This window comes from Pelodiscus sinensis, chromosome 1 (genome assembly GCF_049634645.1).
Source record: "Pelodiscus sinensis isolate JC-2024 chromosome 1, ASM4963464v1, whole genome shotgun sequence".
NCBI classification, from domain to species: Eukaryota; Metazoa; Chordata; order Testudines; family Trionychidae; genus Pelodiscus; species Pelodiscus sinensis.
The window spans coordinates 322,458,601-322,484,339 of NC_134711.1; the positions used below are offsets into that span (position 1 = coordinate 322,458,601).

General features: G+C 50.1%; 1 protein-coding gene and 1 long non-coding RNA gene across 2 annotated transcripts in view; one reads left to right on the forward strand and one right to left on the reverse strand.

The window, feature by feature from the left end:
* Positions 1-14,524, forward strand: LOC142826591 (uncharacterized). Its single transcript, XR_012900814.1, has 3 exons — positions 1-81; positions 9,717-9,921; positions 14,395-14,524. It is a non-coding gene; the product is annotated as an uncharacterized LOC142826591 (long non-coding RNA).
* KCNE3 (potassium voltage-gated channel subfamily E regulatory subunit 3) overlaps positions 11,835-25,739 on the reverse strand; it is a 25,713-nt gene continuing 11,808 nt past the window's right edge. Inside the window, exons 2-3 of the mRNA XM_006127515.4 lie at positions 14,684-14,919; positions 11,835-13,135 (exon numbers count right to left, since the gene is read on the reverse strand). Coding sequence (XP_006127577.1) covers positions 12,808-13,135; positions 14,684-14,709 — 354 coding nt within the window. The 5' untranslated portion in view covers positions 14,710-14,919 and the 3' untranslated portion in view covers positions 11,835-12,807. The remainder of the gene's footprint in view (positions 13,136-14,683; positions 14,920-25,739) is intronic.

Genomic DNA, 25,739 nt, shown 5'->3' on the forward strand with positions numbered 1-25,739 from the left:
CTTCGACAGAAGGAGAGGCTGGGTATTGTGCTGGCTAAATTCAATTTCAGATTGAAGCTCCAATTGATTACTGAGAAAAAAGTAAGTGGGCTTTCCTCCTGAGCCACTTCCCCACACAGCTGTCCTGCCTCAGATATTTGGCCTAGCTCCTCAAAGATATTTAGGCCCTTAACTGAAATTCCCACTGAAATCAATGAGGTAGGAGCCTAAATATCTTTTTGAGAATCTGGGTCTTTTTTCCATTTGATGTCTCTTGCTCTGGCATGAAAAGTGCCCTTCTAACAGAATATAGGAAGGAATCCACCTGTCTGATCAGGGGCTATTTCTACCCTTTCTCTCACACATTCAGTTCTATTGTTCCTTTGTAAAAATGGTGGCAGACGGGGAGTAACTCCAGAGATAAGGCTGCATGTTATGGTTACATTTTGTTAATCCAGCAGGGATTTCCAGAGATCACTGAGATACCTAGAAAGACTTGCCCCCACTGAGAGTCTCCTCTGCTGATCCTAGCCCTTGTTCTAGGATCTCATTCAGTGTCCTTGTTCCTGAACGAGGCAATGAAAGGAAGTGGGTTCTGTTCCAGGCCTCCCTTCATCTGAGAGCATAGACAAGCCCCTGTTAGAAGGTAATTTGGAATATAGTAACCCTTCTGCCAGGTAGGCCTGGCAGTAACCAGGGCTGGGTTCAATATCTTGGGGTCCGTCTCACACAGAACTGGCTCGAGCCCCCACCCAGTAATCTGGGAAATTCACACACCCCTGGCTGGGTGCCTCTGAGAGGTAATGCTTCCCCACTCGTAAGTACTGAGTCTGAGTGTAGGAAAGAAACATTTAATGAAACAGAGAGAGAAGTCATACGGCATTAACTTGGGGGAAACACCACAAACAGAGTTCATAACCCAGACATGAGCTAAGCCCCCCCTAGCAGTACCCCAGCTGCTCTGTCCCAGGCGTCCCCAAGAGCAGCTGGAGTGCTGCTGAGTTGGTGCCGTAGCGCCGCCCCTAGGCGCTGCGGGACCAACCCGGCAGCACCCCAGCTGCTGTATTGCAGGCGTCCCCGATTCAGCTGCTGCTGAAACTGACCAGCAGTGGCTGAATCAGGGACGCCTGGGACAGAGCCCGACTATCGTAAGGGGGGGGCTATGAGGGGTCCAGAGTGGCATCCCTTCCCACTCCACACCCCTCCGGCACCCCAGATAGTCTGGCATATCTCATAATCCGGCACCCCCTGGGTCCTAAAGGTGCCGGATTATCAGAAGCTTACTGTAATTGTGTTGCATGTTTATGACTACATGTTAATGATCTTAATGTTAAAACAGTGATTTTATGTAAAACAAAATGGAATTGGCCACCTTTCATCCCTGGGCTGCATCTTGGGCTTTGCCCTCTTCCTCTCACACATCCAGAGACCATTAAGGAACTGGTTCTAACCAGATGTTCCCACCTTGGTGAGAGTTCCACTCACTAGGTTTCCCACCAAGAAGCCTATATAAGACCATGTTACGCGGGAGACTGAGGTAAACAATTGCTGTGAGCAATTAATTAAAGCCTAATGCTGCCTCCCCCACAGAAGCCAGATTCGACCTCGTACACGTATCTATCACCATTGGAAAGGTAGTCACAAGTCAGGTCACACACGAATTTAGGGTCAAACCATATATTTTGGAAAATAACAACACGCATCAACAATAAGAACAACAGTAACTGTTGTCACATTATTGGATTGTGAAGGGAGCAGCCAGGTCACTGCTGCACCCATGGGGGAGAGGTGTTCGCCCCAAAAGTGGTACAAAGGGGGTCATGTGAGGGGTCAAACAAAAGCTTACTTTCTTCTGATTCTGTATCTGTTCTTCATATATCTGTATAATGTCTGTGTGTGTGGTTAGGAATATGTAATCTGTATGGAGACTGGAAGTCTCTCTGAATGTGGTTGGGCATTGGGCAGAGCCCGGCCTATGGACATGCTAATTAGCGAGGCCCTGTGGGACAATAGCACTCAAGGGGCCAAGGACACACCTTGGGAAAGGTGACCGACACTTAAGGGCTACCAGCACGGAACACAGTGATAGACCGCTGGCCAGGTGACCTGCTGCAGCCAAGAAGAGAACAGGAAGGATTTATAAAGATGCCATGTGGCTGACTCCATCTTGGTACTCAGCTCAGCACTTCATCCCAGAGGCAGCAGTGCAGGGATCGAAGAGCCGGAAAGAACTGTGGACCCATCCTGATCTAGGATGCGCAACAAGGACTTTTAAGCCAGCAGCTGTAACATCTCTGCTAGAGCCTGCATCGAGAACTGGGAAATTCGATGCATGTAATGTACTATCCTTTAACAACCTTACTCTCATGCTTTTCTTTATTGTGGTAATAAACCTTTAGATGTTAGATGCTAAAGGATTGGCTCAGCGTGATTTGTGGGTAAGGTCCAGAGGGTAAATTGACCAGGGATCTGTGGCTGGTTTCTTGGAACCAGACTGAACTTGTTCGGGGTATGTGGGATTGGGTTCTAAGACCCCCCGCCCACCGGTGTATGAGGCCCAGGGCCATCTGGGGCAGGGATATTGCTGGGGTGTCAGAGGGGTTTTGTTCGTGAGGCTTCAGGCGGGCTGCTGAAGCGCTCTGTGGGACTGGTTTGTGGCCTGTTTGGAGAGGTCACCAGTCTGGGGGCTGTAAGGAGCCCTGAGGTTGAGCAATTCGCCCTGAGCGGATGCCCTCAGCTGTGCCCAGACCCGGCCTGGTCCGTCACAGTGGATCCTGCTGACTACGCCACTGTGACGGACCGGGCCAGGTCTGGGCACAGCTGATAGACATAGTTCTCTTCTCCAACACTCATGTGGAGATAATCTACAGGTTTTATGTCTAATTCTAAGGTACACTAATTCTGAGGAAGCGCTCAGGCAGAGCTCAGGTTGCAAGAGCATTTCTCATTGGTAAAGGACATGCTTTCCTATGCACTGGAGAGGAAGTAGAAAGACTGTCCCAGCAAATGTGGAGAGAAACTGGTGGAAGCCAATTTGCCAGGCGGTGAGAGGAATGTGAGTCTGACACTCAAGGACTTAGGTTCTCCTGTTCTATGATACTGACATGCCCTGGTGCTGATGTGCACTTGCTTGTCTGTAGGATTTTTTCAGAACTCTTTATCCTCCTTCAAGTGCTGAGGAATTCCAGTCACGAACCTGTACCTTCCTGAGCTCCACTGAAACCATTCCTGTGTCTGTCCACACACTGAGCTGTCCATCAGGTGGATCGGTTACTTCCTGATGGACCTACCATGTGGGTGCTTGTGGCACTCCTCCACACTATTGTGCCGTTTGAATCTAGCTCTGTGGTAGAGGTGATAAAGATGCTGCTTCTCTGTGTAGGCTGCCGTTTTGAGCTGATTGTTATGGAGAAGGAACAAGTATGGATCGAGGCGACCGGTGCCGTGGCAAGGCGACTGTTGCTTCATAGCCAGTTTCCCATGAGAGTGTACCTGACCCAGTTCCAGAGACAGAGCCGACTGCTGCACTGGGAATTCTCTCGGAGAGGCTGAGCAGCCTGACGTCATCTCTATGAGGTCTCTTGCCACCTCATATGTCTCAGGAGTGGATGGCTTGTTGACATCTCGTATGTGGTTCTCCCTGGAAGGGGAGTCCGCCGGGACTGGACTCGATGGTGCTGGCTGAGCAGTCAACTTTGGAGGGTGAACTGACATGGGACACACTCCCATAGACTTCTTTGCCTTCAGAGTAGGTGACTTTCCCTTGTCCAGGTGCTTCTGACACCTCTCTAGGAGTGAGAACAGTGCCAAGGCAGCGCCTTCTGTGCCGGGAAGTGCGGGTGCTGTGGAGTCTTCTCCAAATCTTTGCACAAAGTTGCTATACTCTGTACTGATGAAGGTGTGCTTCGCACCGAGGCCGCCTGCTTGGGTCCTGAGGCACGGGGCACCAAATGGGGGTGCAGAGAGGTTTCCATAAGGAGTTCTCTGAGGCAAAACTCCCTATCTCTGTGCGTTCTTGGCTTAAAAACCTTGCAGAACGTACAAGGCTTAACTGCATGGTGTGCCACTCCCAGACACTTAAAACAAGTCGGGGGAGGGGGAGTCCCCTATAGGCATAAACTTCTGGCATTTTATACATAGTTTCAATCAGTAGAGCTGAGGCATGCTCTGGGAAAGAGAACAAATGACTCCCCCTTGAGAACTATTCACAACTTCTAACTAATTAACACTTAACAAAAGATCTACAGTGAAAAGCTAAGGAACACTTGAGATAGTTTCTTCTTATCACCATTGGAACTAAGAGAGGGGCCGGTCAGCAGTGGGCTATATACCTTGCCATACTGGTGCCACTCTAGGGGTCTCCACTGCCGACCCACAGGTCCTGCTAGGGAAAAGCCTCCCAACGACTATGCCCGGACATGCACACACCTAACTTGGAATGAACATAAGCAATCATGTGAAAAAGAATGATACAGTTCTCACTTCTGGGCTCTGATGTGACCCTGATCCCAAGTTGACAACCCTGTTAGATCTCCTGTAGGCAACAACCTCTCTGTAGGTCCATGAAAGACTCTTTGTTGCAAAGTCACTACGGAAAAGCAAAGAGGGGCACTGAGAAAAGCCTGGAGGAGAGAGGATCATGGTGAAAGCTCTTGCACCCCCACATGCAGGATTATTAACTCCGGATTTGATGAGCAACCTTTAACCTTCTCTGTTGGGTGGGTTTGCTAGAGGCACATCATCAGGAATGAGGTAATCCATCACTAAGTTGTCTTTTTCCCCATTTCCATGTTTTCTATCTGGCTAGTTCCTATTGACAAGCTTCATGTATTGTCTCTTCATCAAACTAATTAAGGGTACAATCCTGGCCCTATTGAAATCAATGACAAAACTTCCACTGACTTGAATGAGGTCAGGATTTCAATGCAGGGGTTTGATTTCTCAGTCTCCACCTTTCACTTTATTTCAGAGCAGCCTGTTGTACTTGACAGGGTCACCACGAGGGGTTCGGCTGCTCTGGGCCACCCCCAGAGACTTGCTCCTTCCAGTCTAGTTTTCCACTCACTCGATCTAAGAGGACTCAGCATCCAGGCTTGATCAATTAGAAAACAACAAGGTAGCTGTGGCCTGGGACCTGGCTTCTGGGCTGGGAGTCCCAGCAGTGCTGAGCACAACAAGGATTCTCAAGCTGGCAGGCATGCAGTTCTTTCCTCTGATAATAAGGGGATGGAGTAGGTGGGAAGGATTTTACGGCTTGGATTTCAGGTGGACATTATCATTCTCCCCCACAAAAATTACCTCAGCCCCATTCCTGTTCTTGGCTTGGAGAGAACATTCCAGGTGCTGTTACAAAGGATAAGTCTTGATGAGTCTTGATTAGAGATGTAAAATGTCGATTAATTAGCTAATTGAATAGTCAGTTCCCCCCATGGCTGTTGCTACACTTCAAAGACGAAAGTTCTGAGGGGAACATGGGGCCAGTTGCTCCCTGCATGGGGAACATGGGGTCCCGCTGGCCCCGGGCTCCTGCAGCGTTGAAAGCAGCAGTGCCAGGAAGCCCTGGACTGCACGTGGCATTTCAAAGCAGCAGATCCTGGGCTCCATGCGGCACTGCCACTTTGAAATGCCGCATGCAGTCCGAGCCAGCTGGGGTCTCCAGGGAAGAGGGAGGAAAGCAACTAATCGACTAGCGTGTCAACGATCCGATAAGCATTTGCTTATTGGATAGTCGACTAGTCATTCACATCCCTAGTCTTGATGAGTCTAAAAATCTTAGCAAGAGTCACACAAAGCCCTGTCTCATATCCTCCTTGTGGCAGACCCACCACTGCCTTCTGCAGTCCTAGGCGCTCGAACAGGGACTTCAGACTCCAGTAACACTCTTATTTTGTCTCATTTAATGAGACAAACAAGACTTTGAAATCCAAAGATAAAATTCTCAGACTCCAAACCTGACAATGTGCTCCAGACTAGAAATCAGAAACAGGATCATCTGCCATTACCAAGGCTCCTCTTCTGAGCTCACTTTCAACTAAGGTCCTGCTGGGTTCTTACTAAACATAAGAAAAACGTAGCTTTAGCCCCATTCCTGGGCACCCCTTCTGCAAGCTCCTTGCCCTAACCACTAGGCTCTGCAGAGCTCTGCAGAGCTTCTCAGGGCTTCCTTGTGGAGGATCCTTTCCCCCCAGCAGGTACCTACTGCCTTCCCTCCCAGGGAACTCTAGCAGCCACTCCCCACTGCTCTTGCTTCCCCTTCCTTCCTGACAGCCCCAAACACTTGTCCCTCTTAGCTGCATCTGATGAATGCATGAGCCTGGCCGGCCCCAAAGTCTCTAGCCCTGAGAGAAGCTGAGCACTTAAAAAACATTTCTGATCCTGCCCAGAAGTGATATTTCAGTTTCAAGTTTCTCAGCCTTGTTCAGCTCTCATCTAGAACTCCCAGTGGGCCAGATTTTGATTCTTCCCCCCGCCTCTGAGTTTCACCATTGGGGGATTATCTGCATTGGAGTCTAAAGTGCCAGACATCAAATAATGGAGCATGAGCTGCTTTCTGACTTGGTGTCATGGGTTAGAATAAATACAGCCCTGGGACTATGGTTTGTCTTCACTAAAGGGCTGGGAGATCTCACGAGTTTTGGGATATTTGTGTGCAGGTGGACTACGTCAGGGCCCTACTGCCCACCATCCTTTGGGGTTCGGCTGAGATGGATGATGGGAGTATTATGGAGGCCATCTCTGCTGTTCAGAGCCTTCTGCAGAGCCTGGATGGGAATGATCTAACCAGCATGGCTAGGAAGCTAATCCATTCAATGCCATAAGTCAGGGGCTCTTGACCTACCACCCAACCATCCAGCGTAGTGCTCTGGAGCCGTAGTGGTGGCATATCCAACCCGATCAACTGGGAGTCCCCAGCTGATCCTGGGCTCCACGGGGTGCTGCGGCTCTGAAATCTGCAAGGAGCCTGACACCGGGCTCTCCACGGCATTTCTAAGCACCAGTGCCACATGGAGACCGGGGTCAGTGCGACGCTTTTGCCTTTGAAGTGTAGCAACTGCTCTAGGGCTGTTGCTACACTTCACAGGCGAAGGCGCCTTATCGACTAATCGATGCAAAATGCATCGACTATTCAATTAGTCAGTTACTCGCAATTTAACATCCCTAGTCGTGGCTGTTCAGCACTTCTGAAAATCAGTCCAATTGTTTCGGTGCCTGGATGTGAATGTTAGCGTCGTCAGACTTTAGATGATGTCATATGGTGATATTGGCCTTAGCCTACACATGCTCACATTCTACAATCCAGTCCCTCAATAGGCACATCCCAACTTCTGTGAGCCATTCAGCTCCTCTTAATTGACTGCACACACCACAGGGTGGCACTCATGCTTTGCCTACCATCAGACGTCCCTTTGCAGTGGCTCAGCTATTGTCTGGGCTCTGCACCCATTGACACAGTGTGAGTGGCTGGAGCCCTTCCTCCCCACAGAGACATGGGCTGCTGTGTGCTTGAATGCTTCACCCTTCCTCCCCCTGTTGCAGCCTGGCAGGGCTGAGTTGTTCCAGGACTAGCTAGGTAAGTGCAGACATGGGCTGGGCACCACTTCTGGAACCCTGGAGGGGCAGCAAACGGGGGCCTTTCAGGCCAGAGCGATGCTGATGTTAATACAAGTGACGAGTGTTTCGATGCTAGAATGGTGGGTGCAAGCTGGATGGATGGCAACAGTTTGGAAGATCATTATAGAGATGGTGTCCCCAGCCTCTGCCTGCCAGAAGCTGGGAACAGGTGACAGGGACTGGATCACTCAGTGATTCCCTGTTCTGTTCATTCTCTCTGGGACACCTGGCATTGGCCAGTCAGAAAACAGAATAGGCTAGAAGGACCTTTGATCAATGGTCTGACTCAGGGTAGCTGTTTTTATAGCTGAGGATCATTGCTTTTATGGTATTTATTTCCCCGTATTGTAGGAACCCTCCTATGTGTCACAGGAGCACATTCCAGAGCTAATATGGTAGTTGTTTGTGGCACAATAAAGCTGCTGCTTCTTTCCAAGTCTGTGCAGCCTGCTTCCCTCACTGCGAGCTGTACTGTGTGTGGCCACCTGACTGAGATGTCATCTGTCTCCATTCTGAGCAATATACCTGTAGGTAGAGGAATCTTCCCGGCTACAAGCTTGCTGACCATGTGAGGTTGAGTGCAAAGCAAGGTGGCCCGCTGGATTCTGAACAATGGCTGGAGTGCAAAGTGCACCTGTTGGCTTATAGCGGAACAAGTGCAGCCTGTGCTATGGAAAACTAGGCAGGGCATTTCAAAGGAAAATCTCTGCTTGCTTCTTACTTTCATTCAAGTGACTAACTCTAGCTTTTAGGGGTGTGGGAAATGCTTGAAAAATGTGAATTCTGAAGGCTCAAAACTCAGAGAGCAAATCAGTTATTGATTATTCACCTCATGAGTTTGGGGGGACATGATTTACGAATATTGAACATGGAGGTTGGCCATACTGCCACCGGGTCTAAGCCTAGGCCAGAGGAAGAGTACATCCTTGTTATGGCCTGCAGCTAGGGGGGTTGCCAGTTTTGTTTGGATGTATTCTGCAAGGTTTCCTCACATGAGATCATCGTTGATTAATATTGAGTTCTTGGAGACTCCAGGACAATCATGGAGGATTGGCAACCCTGCCTGCAACACAAGCCATCTTCTCTCAAGAAGAAACACCTACAAGCGGACATTTCCCAGCTCTGCCCCTCTCTGCTTTCTTACTCCATTTTATTACTTTGGGTTCATTACAAATCTCCATTTCCCCTGCCTTGTAGGTCATTGTATCTATTCCTCTTCCCTCCATATCTTGTTCCCCCTCCATCTCTGGTCCTCATTCTCTGGCCCCAATCAGTTCTCCCCTCTCTCCATCCCTTATTCTCTACCCCATTTGCTTCCCCACTTCCCCCAGATTCATTTCCTACTTTGAAATGGGGCCAGAACAGCGAGGGTAATGCCCACTGGAAGAACACCAAGCCTTGCATCCCACCCAGTGTAGGATGGAAAGTTCATAGTTGGGAGAGGAGAGGAATCAGAGCAAATCTGAGTGGTATTTGATAAGGGAGCAAACAATCATGAGTTAAAAGCTACTGCAAAAACAAACCCTCGGGTGCCTGCACTGGCATTCTCTGAAATCACAGCCTGCTCCCAATCCTCCTCCTGCTCCATTTGTAAATAAAAGCCTGAGACACTGCGGAGAGTTTTATTTTCCTCTGCCTCATGCACAGGCCACAAGATAAATGATCCACACCCCTGCTTATTTCTCTGTGGGGAAAAAATCCCTCCTTCCCCCACCCCACAGCTCTGCATTGCTCAAGCTATAGGGTGACTCATGGGAATGCAAACATTCGCATTGTCCTCCTGAGTGCCACATCAAATGCAGAGCTGAGCCGTGGCGGGAAACAAACCTCCTAGTCACAGCAAGTTCTGCTCTCACCTGCAAAGTGGCAGCAACACAGGCAGCCCCAGAGGGAGGGCCACCAAAACACCCCTGGTTTAGCTTTGTGTCAACAAGAGCAGCGAAGGACACAGACAATAATAGACCCAGAGCAAGGTTCTAGACATCACTGGTCCTATAATGCAAAGGTTTCTGGCCGGAGGTCCAGTGCAATTCAAATCTGCTATTTATTTTGATTTCAGTAGGACCAAGCAGAGCTAATCTACCATGCCAGGTGCTGTACATGTATTATTTGTATTACCATACTAGGGATGTCATGGACTAGGCCCCATTGTGCTAGGTGCTGCACAAGAACGAAAGACAGGCCTGCCATGAAGAGCTGGCGATCTTCCAATGGGATCCATCATCACACAGTGCAGCGTCTTCACACAGCTCACAGCTTCCTTGCCAGAGGACATTGTGCAGACCAAAACCATCACAGGATTCAAAAAAGAGCTAGGTGCATTCATGGAGGGTAGGTCCACCAATGGCCATTAGGCAAGATGGGCAGGGATAGTGTTCCTAGCCTCTGTTTGCAGATGCTGGTAATGGGCAACGGGATGGATCACGCAACGATATCCTGTTCTGTTCACTCCCTCTGGGGCACTGGCATTGGTTTCTGTTGGCAGACAGGACATTGGGCTAGACAGACCTTTGGTCTGGCCTTGTATGGCCGTTCTTATGGGAGACTCACTTTCTGTCCCAGGCCAATCCCTGACTTCTCTGGGTTTCTGTTTGCGGTCTGTACAAAGCTGCTAATAACCCTTCCCTCCCACTGAGGTGCGGCCTTGAGACTAACAGGCACCAATTTTCTGAGGACGCTGGATCGCTGTCCCCTAAGACAGGCAAAGTACCCTTAGCTTAGTCATTCAGGAAAGTGTTTAGAGAGACAGTGGCAAGACAGACATTTCTGCCAGCCCTGGCCTCCCACCCAGCTGGGTACTCAGCTTCCAGGCTGCCTATTACCTTCCCTTCTTCCACTTCCCAGGCTACAGCCTCCTAGTCCCATATGCACTTCCTTTTCCTCTCCCCTCAGCCATCCGAGCCTCTTCTAGAGGCTGAAATGGGCACCCCCAGGAACACCCCGATCTCAGTCCTTTCCCACCAGCCCGTGCTGAGCCACCCTAGTGGGGTCAGTGCAGAATGGTCCCAGTTTTGGGTGCTCTCTCCTGTGCCCACAGCAACTCGCCCAGGGAACCAAAAATCTCAGGTTCCATCTACCTCCCTCCGGGGGTGAGATTAGCAATGGCCCAATGCCACCACGGTTGCTGAGTGTGCTGCATTCTCTGACTCCTTCCTTCAGGCCCTGCTACCACCAGAGAGGAAGGGGGAGCGGCTGGGAAGAGAGCACTGGAGGGACAGCAGCACTTCCCAGGCAGAGTCCAAACAACTGGGGGTGGCTGGTGATCTAAAATTAAGAAACAGCTGCTTCCATGTGTGGCTGTTCCATAGCCATAGCAAATCTTCCTGGGTTCTCCCAGTCAACGTTCCTTCTAACCCAGGGGTAGGCAATAATTTGTAATGGGGGCCCACTCCCAAGATTTTGGTCTGGGAGGGAGTTGTGACCTGCAAGAAGTGGGGAGAGGGGTTACAGAGGGTTTGGGTGGTGGCTTGGGGCAGGTAGTTGGGGGGGAAAAGGGAGTGGGGTGCCAGAGGCAGGCTCTGACTGGGAGGCGCTTACCGAGGTGGCTTCCAGTCAGCAGCTCTGCAGGAACCTGACACAGGCCCTATGCTTGTGTGCTGGGCAGGCTCTGCTCCAGCACGGGGAGAGACTGGGAGTGAGGAGGCTTCATTTACTGACCTGTCCTTCAGCAACATTTCTCAGCTCCAGTTGGCCAGAAACTGGCCAGTGGGAGCTGAGGGATTTTGCTGGAGGCAGGGGCACCACACAAAGCTTTCTTCTCCCTGCCCAGACTGCTTAGCAAATATCAGCTTGCTGTTTAAAGTGGCTGCTGCTGCTGTTTAGTAAGAGTGCCGGCAAGGTGCTGTGGGCTGGATCTGGCCCACTAGTCACTTCTTGCCCATCCTTGCTCTAATCTTTTCCATCCATGTGCAGAATAAATGTTTATGTGCACTAAGCCATGTGTGAATGTGCACCACCAGTAGAAACAAACACCTAGCTGTGGGCATTCTGCTAATTAGCTGGGAGGAACTCGAATCTCTCCTGAGCACCCGTACAAGTACACACCTTGCAGGGAATACCTCTCCCAGTCACCAGTGCAGCAGCTGAAGCTTTTGCCCTGCTTCAGCACAAGGGGCTGGACTAGATGACCCCTTGAGGTCCCTTCCAGCCCCACATTTCTATGGATTCTACTGGGCTCTAATGTCAGTGGCTGGATAATTATAACCACTTGAAACAGAAACAAACACCCGTTTGTCTTATAACCATCCCTTTCATTGTCACTTTATTTAATTCAATTCATATTTTTTTGAAGAAAACCCATTTCATAGATAAATGTATTTTTAAGGACCAGAAAGGTCACAGACCCTATATTGCTAACAAGTCTCTTTCAGCTACACCGTATGCTATGTGGCCGTAGATTTATTAAAATGCAGAACGGTTTACCGTGGTTAGGGAATGCTGCTTGGCTCTCTGTGTGATATACACCTGCTTGGTCCTGGGGGCAGAGATTAGTGGGAGCTGCTCTCTAGCTTCTCTAAGATTGGGAGGCATCCCCGCTCAGAGCATCATTAGGCTCCCGGCCACACATGCCTAGAGAGAGGCTAACAGACGCAGAGGGACAAATCAAACAATCTGATTGGCTCATCTCCCCATCATTCATTCTCTGTTGTAGTGAAAGAGGCACCTCCACACACTGGTGCTAGGTCACAGCACCAATGATCTGGACTCTAGGGGGTGGAAGAAGTGCCCTTGCCTTGTGCTCCCACCCAGTCCCCTAACTGTGCCATGCTCCGCCATAGTCAGGAGCACGAGCACTGCTGAGCTGTGGGCACCACACCCCTTGATCTCCATATCCATTTATCTGCAATTTCATATGATGTTCCAACATCACAGTAACAGAACTTGCAGCGCCCACATGCATCCCATGCTCCCTTGCACTGGAGCAAAGGATTCTGGGACACATGTAAGCCCTTCCATCGGCCAATCCCCTGTCCTTTGGAGGACAAGGAGATGGCAACTTAGAAACTGGTGCAAAGTGATCCGAGATTGACCTGTTGGCGAGTGTCCAGAGCTGTCACATGACTATTCTGGCCTGCTAGTGTCCTCTGCCTTTGTCCTTGTGGCTGTCTCTTAGCAGGACAGAGCCATGTGCTGGCCCCTCCAAGAAGAGTTGGATTAGGCCAGGAAAAGCAGGTGCCGGTAGCTGTGCACGTCCTTGCAACAGTGTCCCTGTCCTGCTCAAATCACAGACACTCTATTCTTAATGTACACATGGTAGGGGTCGCTCCGCTTGTCCACCTTCCTGGACTTGGTGTACCCCAGAATCAAACTCCCCACTGTGGCGGCAAACAGGATCATCACAAACAAGATGTACATGTAGGAATAGTCATCCTTGCTGGCCAGCTTAGCTTGACTGCTATTTGTCTGCCCCATGGCCTGCTCTGCCTGGCACTGGATGGCACCATGAAGTGTTTGGTTCAGGGCCTTCAGCACCGAGTGCAGGCTTTGGTACCATGTCTCCGTCAGGTTCCATGCCTCCATGGCCTCGCAACTCCAAGGAAACTTTCTGCAGGGACAAAGGGGGAAAAGGGATTTCAGCTGGATGTCAGCGGGGGCCAGGTACACAGTACAGACCCACTGCAGTGAGTCTCAGAGAGCAGGGTAACTACCTGGGCTTGTGCTGCAGGTCTACATAGAGCAGTGTAGACGCTTAGGCCTGGGCTCTGAAACTTGGTGACTGGTGAGTCTCAGTGCCTGGGCTGCAGCCGGAGTCTGAATGCCTACACTGCTAGTTTTAGCCCTGCAGCATGGGCCTGAGTCCGCTGCCCTAGGCTCTGAGACATATTGTCTGAGGGAAGGGGGGGGCGGGAGAGAAGGGGTTGCACTTTATTTAGCAAAGGTTTGGGGGCGCTTACAGGTCACAGCACAGGGCAGCATCATTGCTGCAAGGGATCATACTGGCTGATCAGCACCCAACGTAAAACGGGTGCATATTGTTGAGACGGGATCAACGTGCATTTCTCAAACAATATAACACTATGACGCCACCTTCCCCTGCCTGATCCCAAAGCGTAATCCCAGTGCACCACTAGCCACAGGCCCACAGCACCACTGCAATGCAGCCTCCTCTGGTGTGCAGCACAGCAACCCAACAGCACACAGAGGGGACATTTTGGTCAGGAACCCTTTGGAAAACTCCTGATGTGGGGGAATTCTGCTCCCTTGCTCTGGGGCTGCAGGGGGCCCTGGCAGCAAGGCCCACTGCAGAGGGAGGGGGCAGGATCTGTGGAGTCCATAGAGAAGCTTTGGTGAAGGCCTTACACGGACTCTCTCTGCTTGGCTCTGTAGACAGACTGAGCTGGGGTGCCACTGGGGCAGGAGGGTCTCACACCACATGGCTTCACCAGCCCTAAACCCAGGTGTAGAGGGGACTGTGGAGCATAAGCAGAGCCCACTGACAGGACTGCCTCTTTAGGCCTGGTGGGGTGGGAATATATTAGAGTTGGGCACAGTTGGAAGGATTTTCCCTCCTCAAAAGTGCCATGAGATGAGGCGCCATTGGCCCTCCCTCAGAAGGAGGAAGGGTGGGGCTGGCCCTGCAGCCCTGGGCCTGTTGCTCCAGGGAGGTTCAGGGAGTGCCTGCATCCCGGCTCTGTGCCCCACACTGCATACGCCAAAGCGGTGGTGATCACCCGCTGGGTGGGGCCCTCAGCAGAGGTTCTCGTATTTCTGCTCCCTGCTTTGCGCTGCCGCTCGGGTAGCCACCCTGGGGACTCTCCTTCCGCCAAGAGTGAAAAGCTGCAGATTGGTCTTTTCCTTCCCCAGCCAAGGCTTTGCTTCAGCCAGCCTGCCGAGGGCCTCTGCAGCAGTACGCAGCACAGGGGATGCCACCCAGCAAGGTCAACACCTCCAGCCCACATGGTCCCTGTAACTGGGTGGTCTGCAGTGCTAACACAATGCTCCCTTCACTGCCCAGGAAGGGCACCAGCGTAAGACCCAGGCTAGAGAGGCATGTGATCTGCCCCTGTCCATTATGCGCTGGAGCCGCCGGAACAGTCATCCCTCTGGGCCTAGCCCCACGTCAGGTAAGGAAGAGTAAATTCTTTGTACTCACATAGTGACTCCCATTCCAAGGGCCATGTGGTGGTGGCATCAGCCCCGTGATGGAGATGGAGAGATCCCGAAGGCCACACCAGAAGTCACAGATATCCACAGTCAGGTCCCCTGGGGACAGTTGCTCTCAGAGACCGACTAGGCCTGTAGCGTGGGTAGCTCTCTCCCCTCTCCAGCGGTCCATTGGCAGAGTGGGGTGGAGGAGCCGGCCACGTCACTGCCTTCACGGGGCCCGTCCTGTGAATGGAGAGAGCATGAGTCTTCCGGGATGTTGATCAGGTTCCTCAAACTGGCACTATCATCCAGCTAAACTAAACATGACTATGGGAGAGCTCTCTGGGGCAGGCACCAGCGTCTTGGTTCTGCGTCCGTACAGCACTGAGCAAAACAGGGCCCCGACCTTTCACTGGGGCTCTTGTTCAACCCATCCAGACCACAAGGGTGCTAGAGACACTGAGCGAATGGATCCGATCACTTAACTCAAGCCGTAGAGGCAGATGCTTTTCCATTCAGAGCGTCACTCCCAGCAGACAAACCACGCAGGTTACTATCCCGTCAGGCACCACGTAATGCAACAAACCAACCACCTGATCAAACCTCCCAAGCCTCTCTTGAGAAAAACTTTTGTTTGCCTCAGGGCTAGGCTTTGAGTTTGCTCCGGCTCTAGCGGCTCCCCAGCCTGGAGCTAGTCTGCTCTTCCCAACATACTGCTGTTTTCTAAGAAAACCAGAAAGGAGTAAAAGTGTAACAAACCAAACAGTGAATCTGGGGCCAGGTGACCCCTGGCCTGAAATAAAGGGGAGTGGAAGGGTGGACAGAGGGCCCTTGCAGGAAGGGAATGGAGGGATGCCTGGAGCACCTGGCATGTGCAATACACTCATCCTACAGCAGCACCAAAGCATGCACCCCCCTCGTTAAACTGCTGCCCAGGGACATCGCAGAGTGGCACTCAAAGCTTGAGCGAGGGAGTTAATCACAGCTACATGCCAGGACTTGAGCCTTCCAACTGCTGAGTGAGGCTGAATGACCCTGAGTCCCAAGGACTTGTGGGACGTGGGGGCTGTTCCCAGGATCAGGCGTGTGGTACTAATGGGGCCAACAAATGGACCCTAACTGTGAGCTGAGCTGTGAGGAGTGCACATTCCCACAGCCGCACAGCAGCCTATGGTAAGAAACGGTGCTGGGGAAAGGTCCTCTTGGTTTCTGAGGACAGGACAAGGAGTAATGGGCTTAAAGTGCAGCAGGGGAGGTTTAGATTGGACATTAGGAAAAAATTCCTAACTGTCAGGGTGGTCAAATATTGGAATAAATTGCCAAGGGAGGTGGTGGAATCTCCCTCTCTGGAGATATTTAAGAACAGGTTAGATAGACATCTGTCAGGGATGGTGTAGACGGAGCTTGATCCTGCCTTGAGGGCGGGGGGCTGGACTCGATGACCTCTCGAGGTCCCTTCCAGTCCTATTATTCTATGATTCTATGAAAGGGAAGACATGAAGAGGGAAGTGGTCCAAACACAAAGGCCTGTTGTAGCTCAGGGACTGTATTAACACCATGGCCAGTAACTAGGAAAAGATGGGACTGAAAACCAATGGACTAAAATTGGCATGTTGTACATTAGATCTAATTAGTGAACACACTAACGAGGGGCGGAGCTGTTGCAACCATTGCCTCTTTCAGGGAGTCTCAAAACAAAAACAACATTGTGGGAGGGAGAAGGGGAGTGAAGAGGATAAGGCTGGAGAACAGGAAAGTGAGATTCCCTGTTATGGCTGCCTCCCCGCTGATTCCTGAGAACCAGGATTCACCATGACACCATTGGGCCTTTGTCATCCTGATCCTCAGAAACGTCCCTACAGGGCTGGTCCAAGACAGCAACCACCTGAGGTGCAAGGCTTTGTCTTCTCCCTCCCTCCCTCCTGGTGCGGTCTTTTTCTTCCCACCCATCTCTTCTCTTTGCTATCGCTCCACTTTTGCTTTCTGTGCAGTGTAAGTCTGGCCTAGCCAGCCAAGATGGTGTATTCTGCAACTCTGCTGTGAGCCTGCCACTACTAGGATGTAAAATCCTAGTTATTCCATTAACCAGTTAAACCTTAGGTTTAACAGGTTAACAGATTAAACGGGATTCCAGGAGGGACTTCTCCTTCCCGGCTGGAACAGCCTCCAGCCCATGGGGGTGCTGGTTCTTGCTCCCAGCCTGCTCCCCGAGTTGGGCTCACCATGGGGCAGACTTCTTCTCCAGACCCCAGTGTGCAGGACTGCCAGGAGCAGAAGCCAACCTCCCCACACACAAGGCTAATGGGGGCAAACAGCAGGAGCCAGCAGCCCTGCATGTAGGGGTGGGGGAGCGTCTGCTCCTTGCCCCCCTGCATGTAGGGAGTCCAACTCCCAATCCCTGTGGAGCTGGAGCAGCCCTCTGCTTGCAGTGGGCCATGTGTGGGGGGTTGTTCCTGGGTGCTGGTTAACCAGTACCCAGTAAGAGTGATGCTTTCCGGGTATCTGGTTACCTATTCACATCCCTAGCCACCACAGAGGCAGAAAAAAAACCAGTGTCCTAAACAGCCCAATGTTGGTACCTGAGGGTGTGTCTAGACCACAGGGTTTTTTCCAAAAAAGTGGCCTTTTTTCAAAAAAACTTCCCCTGCATCTAGACTGCTGCCGCATTCTTTCTAAAGTAAATCGAAAGAATGTGGCAGTTTTTTCGACCGCGGAAAACCTCATTTTACGAGGAAGAATGCCTTTTTTCGAAAGTGCTCTTTCAAAAAAAAGCGCTATGTAATACAAACTGTGCTTTTTCGAAAGAGCATCCAGACTGCCTGGGTGCTCTCTTTCAAAAAAGTGGCTTGCTTTTTGAAAGTACTGGTTATAGTCTCGATGCTCTTTTTTCCAAAGAGGCTTGCAGTCTAGACGTAGCCTAAGTGTTTTCTGCCAGCATAGCTACTGCGAATTAACTGCATCATTGGGAGAAGCTCTCCCATTAGTGCCGGAGTGTCTTCACATCAGTGCCAATGTCATATTTTATGCAGAGACCTGGCCTCAGGTTATTATTCCAACATGTGCCAGGCTTGGGTTTCTCTAGCTGCAAGGATGCAAGGAAGAGTCACCCCTAGGGACAAAAGCTGCATTTTCTACCTGTGCTCTTCTTTTCCATCTCCCTTCTGTGTGTCTTTGTTATAATCTGAGAGCAGATGAGATTTTAACAACAGCTACTCCAGCCCAGCTCAACTAACTTCCTCCCCAACCTCCAAAAAGGAGAGCCGCGGTATCTTTCATACCGCTTACAGACTGTCAAACGGAGGCTTTCTTCCAAGAACTCTCACCAGCCGAAGGGAATGAGGGACGCTAATGAAACGACAGCCTTGTATCATGCTTCATATTTCAACCGCTTCAACTGTTACTCGTCCTTTTCTGTATTTTCACAGAAAATGGCTGCTTACTGGGTGTTTGCCAGGACATTAAGCAGGCTGAGGACCCTGCGTACCAACCCCTGAACCTTGTTTATCGCTGTTTAATGTTGAACAGATACAGGGTCGTGTTAACCCCTTTAACTCTTTGGGCCTATTTATTCCCTCAGCATGAGCAGAACCGGTCCCACAACTGACCTTGCCAGTCTCTGGCACTCCCACAGTGTGAAGCCAGCAGCCTCGGGCAAAAGGAGATTTATTACATGCTTCTGCCCTTCTTAGTCTAGAACAACTCACAAGAAACAAGACAATGTTCCAAACTCCTCCCTGGGGCGATTCCACTGGAGGCAGGCAGGCCTGGAGGGGCAGGCTGCCCTTAGCATTGCCATGACACCAGTGGCTTCCAAACATCTCCCACAGTTATCAAGCACCATGAAAAATGAGCCTAATTTCCCCTGGTAAACTCCTCTCTTATTTCTCATTGTTCTTCTTTAGCCACTGAGTATGGATTGTGCAACTCCCACCACGCTCTTGGACCATGCCCAGCCCTATCAGGGAAACAGGTCTGCCTTGTACCATCCACTGTGAGCTCTGGCTACCAGGGGACATGCTGATAGGGTGTAAAGGGAATCCCATACTATCCTGCCAAGCCAAATGCATCACAGCTGCAAAATGAGCCATGGGATGAGGCTCTGGTTAGAAACACAGGCTGTTCAAACAGGTTGCAGAAAAATTAAAGCATCAAACTGAGCTCCCAACTCCTTGACGCTATTTGCCAGAGGAGGAGCAGTTACCCAATATCTTGGCCAAACTCAAACGTGAGTCAGCCGACATTTGGCCAACCTCCATCTCTGCTGTAGCTTACACTGGATACCAGGCGTCCGTCCCTTCCTGTCCTTGTTGTGCACTATTGCTCTTCACTGGCGGGGGTACTCAGCGATGCTCTGTGCAAGTCACAGCTTGTCCTTAGTGCGTTCACAAGTGCAGCTTGGTGGGAAGTTAAAATACCTCAACAGCCAACAAGGCCCACCGACAGGGTGGAGGGGATAGGAGGAGGCCAGAGCACTGGGCCCCTTTGAACTGCCACAGGAGCAGAGTAGCACCACTCTATGGAGCTCTGAGGGCTGTGTATGGGGGGGAGCGGCGGGGAGGTTTACACTGCAGTCTGGGTGGTGCTGAGGCCTGACTGCTCTTGGCCCTGTCCCTTCTGGGGGGGTGCAGAGCCTCCCCCTCCACGCACCTTGCCCCAGGGCCTATGGTGGCTGTCAGGCCCTCCGCAGCCAACACTTAGTCAATCGCTACCTTCCAAAGAGTGCACACAATCGACGCTCTCATGTTTTCACTTCACTATAAGCCTCCTGCCATGTTGACTCTTTGGGCCAGACCCCAGCTGGCATAAACCGGCTCAGCCCCACTAATGCCAGCAGAGCTACGCCGCTGAGGATCTGGCCCTTAGAAGGTAAAGTCGACAGCAGTCATCTATGGTGCGTTCCAAAGCTACACATGCCGTTTCCTTAGTAGAGGCTGCCGCAGTACTACCCACAGGACAGTAGGGCCCACGGTGCTAGGGGGTGCTATACAAACCACCACGAGGGACAGGCCCTACCTCAACAGGCTTACTGTCTAAATGGACAAGGCAGATACAGAGTGAGAGGGGAAACAGAGGCACAGGGAGGGGAAGTGACTCACCCAAGGCCATACAGCAAAGCCAGCAACTGACCTGGGACATCTCCTGATGCCCAGTCCAGTGCTCTAGATCTAGGATAAAAACTTCCAGGCTGGGTCACACCTGGTCCCTCTAGACCAGTAGCCGGGCTAAATGAAATTAAGGGGTGAGCCAGGTCTTGCCCGCAGGCCAGAGGTTTCCCACCCCTGGGATAAAGGGAGGCTCTGCTGAGCGCTAGCCAAGGGAGGATGCAGACAGTAGAGAAGCAGGAATTCTTTCCTGGGGAAAGGGTGTCACGCAGTCAGGGCTCCTGGGGACTTCACTGCTGCATATCATGCTCCCTGTTCCTCCTGCCCCAGGGTATCCATCAGCATCAATGGGCATGTGTCCTTCTCCCAGCCTGGTGAACTCTTCAGCTCCCATCAGAGGGGTCGCCGTGTTAGCCTGAATCTGCAAAAGTGATGAGAAGTCGTGCGGCACCTTAATGACTAAGATTTATTGGAGCATAAGCTTTCGTGGGCAAAGACCCACTTCGTCAGATAAAGCTCCAATAAATCTGTTAGCCTATAAGGTGCCACTGGACTCCTTGTCACATTTTATAGTGAGCACCTGGAGGAGGCAGGACTAAGGAGGCAATCCAGGAATTCCCATGACCTCACAATGCATTGATCAATGAGACTAGTTACAGGCTAGGAAAGTCGATTTACAAATACAGCATCAATGTGTATTATTAACAGAACAGAGCAGTCCGGTCAGAAACAGAGGTAGGCCCAAACCTTGGGTCTGGCTGTTGGATTTGGCCAAGTGGTTCCAGCTACAAACAGCAGCCCCAGATGCGGCCTCAGTTTGCCCCCTGCTCTGGTCCCACCGCCGAAGGCAGGGAACCTGTCTGGTCTCAGCTGTAAGAATGGGGAGGGCCCCAAACCATCCTAAAAGTTAAGGCCTTGTCTCCTCCACGCCCTCACAGGGAGACGGACCCGCCCGCAGCACAGGTCATTGTACCAACGAATGCCACTGCACCGACACCTCCCATGTCTTTTGCCAAGGCAGACTCAGGCTCAAAGAGGCACTGGCCCAAGGGCAGGGCCAGCGCTGGCCACAGCATGCAGGAGCACAGCAGTAACAGCGCTTCTTGTCCACATCACAGCCCTGGAGCATAAACCAGGGTAAGCATCCTTTGCCCCCCTGCATCTGGTTGCCTTTAGAATCCTGCCTCCTGCCCTGCCAAGGAACCAGCAGCAGAGCTGCTCCCAAGGAAGCTGCCCTGAGCCACCTGGGTGGTCTGTAGAATTCAAGAGCTCAAGGAGTGAAGCCGCAGGCATATCACCAGAGGGATGATCCACTAGAAGTTTCACACCCTCTGCATAACAAGGAAGCTGGAGAACCCCTGCCTAAGGGGCTCCTATTGTGGTCTGGCAAAATCACTGCTTCCTGAGGGGTGATGATTAAAAGAAGCCTGCTGATTTGCACCAACCCTGGGGAGAGGGAGGGTTTGCCATGGAACCAGGCTAACCCTGAATCTCTTTTCAAAAGTTCCATGTAAATGGCAACTTCCCCCAGCCAGAAGAGACTTTGGTGTCACATCTCATGGGAAGCATGCCACCGGTAAGGGCTTCTCTTTGTGGGGCAATGTACTGGCATAATCGTACCTCTTCTGTTCTACCCATGAGCTTCTTTTTCAAACCACTCCTGTGGTGAAAGGGGTTATAGGGCCCCTCCTGGAGACAGACACTCACTGCCCACAGCACTGCACGGGTAGCCACAAAGCAAGCAGCTCCACACTGCCACTTGTATCCCACTCTTGCCTGGTGTGGCTCTCTGTGCCCCTCACGCAGCTTGACCTCACTGAGGTTTATGCATCAGCCACTGGGTTTGAGCTCAGAGAGCAGGGGTGTCTTTTAGACCAAACAGTTGAGGCTCATGCACCCAGCTGCAAAGTGTAGACACTGGCTGACCAGGTGCTGGCTCATGCCACGGTCCCCAGGCCTCTGAGGAACGTGACTAGAGCATGACATGATTCCGTCTGGCTTCCTATGCGTTAGAATCATAGAATCATAGAATAATAGGATTGGAAGGGACCTCGAGAGGTCATCGAGTCCAGCCCCCCGCCCTCAAGGCAGGATCAAGCTCCGTCTACACCATCCCTGACAGATGTCTATCTAACCTGTTCTTAAATATCTCCAGAGAGGGAGATTCCACCACCTCCCTTGGCAATTTATTCCAATATTTGACCATCCTGACAGTTAGGAATTTTTTCCTAATGTCCAATCTAAACCTCCCCTGCTGCACTTTAAGCCCATTACTCCTTGTCCTGTCCTCAGAAACCAAGAGGAACAAATTTTCGCCTTCCTCCTTGTGACACCCTTTTAGATATTTGAAAACCACTATCATGTCCCCCCTTAATCTTCTTTTTTCCAAACTAAACAAGCCCAGTTCATGAAGCCTGGCTTCATAGGTCATGTTCTCTAAACCTTTAATCATTCTTGTCGCTCTTCTCTGTACCCTTTCCAATTTCTCCACATCTTTCTTGAAATGTGGCGCCCAGAACTGGACACAGTACTCCAGCTGAGGCCTAACTAGTGCAGAATAGAGCGGCAGAATGACTTCACGAGTTTTGCTTACAACACACCTGTTGATACAACCTAGAATCATATTTGCTTTTTTGGCAACAGCATCACACTGTTGACTCATATTCAACTTGTGGTCCACTATGACCCCTAGATCCCTTTCCGCCATGCTCCTTCCTAGACAGTCGCTTCCCATCTTGTATGTATGGAACTGATTGTTCCTTCCTAAGTGGAGCACTTTGCATTTCTCTTTATTAAACCTCATCCTGTTTACCTCTGACCATTTCTCTAACTTGCTAAGGTCATTTTGAATTATGTCCCTATCCTCCAAAGAAGTCGCAACCCCACCCAGTTTGGTATCATCTGCAAACTTAATAAGAGTACTCTCTATCCCAATATCTACATCATTGATGAAGATATTGAATAGTACGGGTCCCAAAACAGACCCTTGAGGAACTCCACTTGTTATCCCTTTCCAGCAGGATTTAGAACCGTTAACAACAACTCTCTGACTACGGTTATCCAGCCAATTATGCACCCACCTTATCGTGGCCCTATCTAAGTTATATTTGCCTAGTTTATCAATAAGAATATCATGCGAGACCGTATCAAATGCCTTACTAAAGTCTAGGTATATGACATCCACCGCTTCTCCCTTATCCACAAGGCTCGTTATCTTTTCAAAGAAAGCTATCAGATTAGTTTGGCATGACTTGTTCTTCACAAACCCATGCTGGCTATTCCCTATCACTTTATTACTTTCCAAGTGTTTGCATACGATTTCCTTAATTACCTGCTCCATTATCTTCCCTGGGACAGACGTTAAACTGACCGGTCTATAATTTCCTGGGTTGTTCTTATTCCCCTTTTTATAGATGGGCACAATATTTGCCCTTTTCCAGTCTTCTGGAATCTCCCCTGTCTGCCATGATTTTTCAAAGATCATAGCTAAAGGCTCAGATACCTCCTCTATCAGCTCCTTGAGTATCCTGGGATGCATTTCATGAGGACCTGGTGACTTGCTGACATCTAACTTTCCTAAGTGATTTTTAACTTGTTCTTTGTGTATCCTATCTTCTAAACTTACCCTCTCTCTGCTTGTATTCACTACGTTAGGCACACCTCCAGACTTCTCGGTGAAGACCGAAACAAAGAAGTCATTGAGCATCTCCGCCATTTCCAAGTTCCCTGTTACTGCTTCTCCCTCCTCGCTAAGCAGTGGGCCTACCCTGTCCTTGGTCTTCCTCTTGCTTTTAATGTATTTATAAAAGGTCTTCTTGTTTCCCTTTATGCCTGTAGCTAGTTTGATCTCATTTTGTGCCTTTGCCTTTCTAATCTTGCCCCTGCATTCCCGTGTTGCTTGCCTATATTCATCCTTTGTTAGTTGTCCTAGTTTCCATTTTTTATATGACTCCTTTTTTATTTTGAGATCATGCAAGATCTCCTTGTTAAGCCAAGCTGGTCTTTTGCCATATTTTCTATCTTTCCTACACAACGGAATTGTTTGCTTTTGGGCCCTTAACAACGTCCCTTTGAAATACTTCCAACTCTCCTCAGTTGTTTTTCCCTTCAGTCTTGCTTCCCATGGGACCTTACCTACAAGTTCTCTGAGCTTATCAGAATCTGCCTTCCTGAAATCCATAACCTCAATTGTGGTGGTCTCCCTTCTACCTTTCCTTAAGATCATGAACTCTATTATTTCGTGATCACTGTCCCCTATACTGTCTTCCACTTTCAAGTTCTCAACTAGTTCCTCCCTATTTGTTAAAACCAAATCCAGAACAGCTTCTCCTCTGGTAGCTTTTTCAACCTTCTGAAACAGAAAGTTGTCTCCAATGCAGTCCAGAAACTTATTGGATAGCCTGTGCCTCGCTGTGTTAGTTTCCCAACATATGTCTGGATAGTTGAAGTCCCCCATCACCACCAAATCTTGGGCTTTGGATAGTTTTGTTAATTGTTTAAAAAAGGCCTCATCCACCTCTTCCACCTGGCTAGGTGGCCTGTAGTAGACTCCTAGCATGATATCACCCTCGTTTTTTACCCCTTTTAGCTTAACCCAGAGACTCTCTACACAGCTATCTCCTACGTTCATCTCCACTTCAGTCCAAGTGTGTACATTTTTAATATACAAGGCAACCCCTCCTCCCTTTTTTCCCTGTCTGTCCTTCCTGAGTTAGTATTTAGTATGCTTTAAAATGTCTGTCCTGTTTAGACACCATTGAATGCTTGTAAACTACTGCACACATTCATCTCACTTATAATGGGATTATTATAACATATAATAATATCCCATACTGTACGGTAATATTCATTCATCTGTATTATATGACACTGTGACAGTGTAAATCACCAGACAGGAGAGAGACATTAACGAGTGTAAAGTGCTGGCCACCAACAGAAGGTTTAAAAAAAAAAACCACGACACAACTCAACGAGAAAGGGCCACCAAAACCAGACAAATTATTGTGGAACGTTAAAGAGAACAAAAGACTTTGTTCTCCCCTCCAAGCAGATGAGTCATGCAAGTGAATTCCTTCCATCCGCGGAGTAGCTGAAAGCACAAGTGCAGAAAGGAATAAAAATCCCTAGCAGGAGGGAACTGTATATGCTGCTTGGACTCTGGAAGGCATGGCATGAATGACTAGGAATAAGCATAAGATCTTCAGTGCACAGACTGGGTTAGCCCTAAAGAACTTATAAAACTTGCTTACTATAGACAGACCGTAAAAGTGACCAGACTGGGTCAGACCAAACGTCCACCTAGCCCAGTGTCCTGTCTCTCGACAGCGATCAATGCCAGGTGCCTCAGAGGAAATGAACAGAACAGGGAATCGTCAAGTGATCCCTCCCATGTCACCCATTCCCAGCTTCTGGCAAACAGAGGTTAGGGACACCATCCCTGCCCATCCTGGCTGAGATGGGCCTAACCTCCATGAACTTATCTAGTTCTTTGATGAACCCTGTTATAGTCTTGGCACTCACAACAACCTCTGGCAAAGAGTTCCACAAGGTGACTGTGTCTACAATACCAGGGTAAGTCGACCTAAGTTACGCTGCTTCAGCTACATGAATAACATAGCTGGAGTTGACTTGACTTAGGCCAATTTACTGAAGTGTCTACTCCATGCTAGGTTGAGCGTAGAGGAAGGGGGCAGGGATAGCTCAGTGGTTTGAACAGTAGCCTACTAAACCCAGGGTTGTGAGTTCAATCCTTGAGAGGAGCTATTTAGGCATCTGGGGCAAATTCATCAGGGATGGTACATGATGATGATGATCGTGCTCGAAGAGGAACTTGACATCTAACAAGTTGTGGGGCTGTCAAAGAGGAACTTGACATCTAACAAGTTGTGGGGCTGTCCACCGTGTGTCTGCAGATGGCTGATAAGGCCAATGTGGGCACAAAATGTTCTGCCACATGTTGGG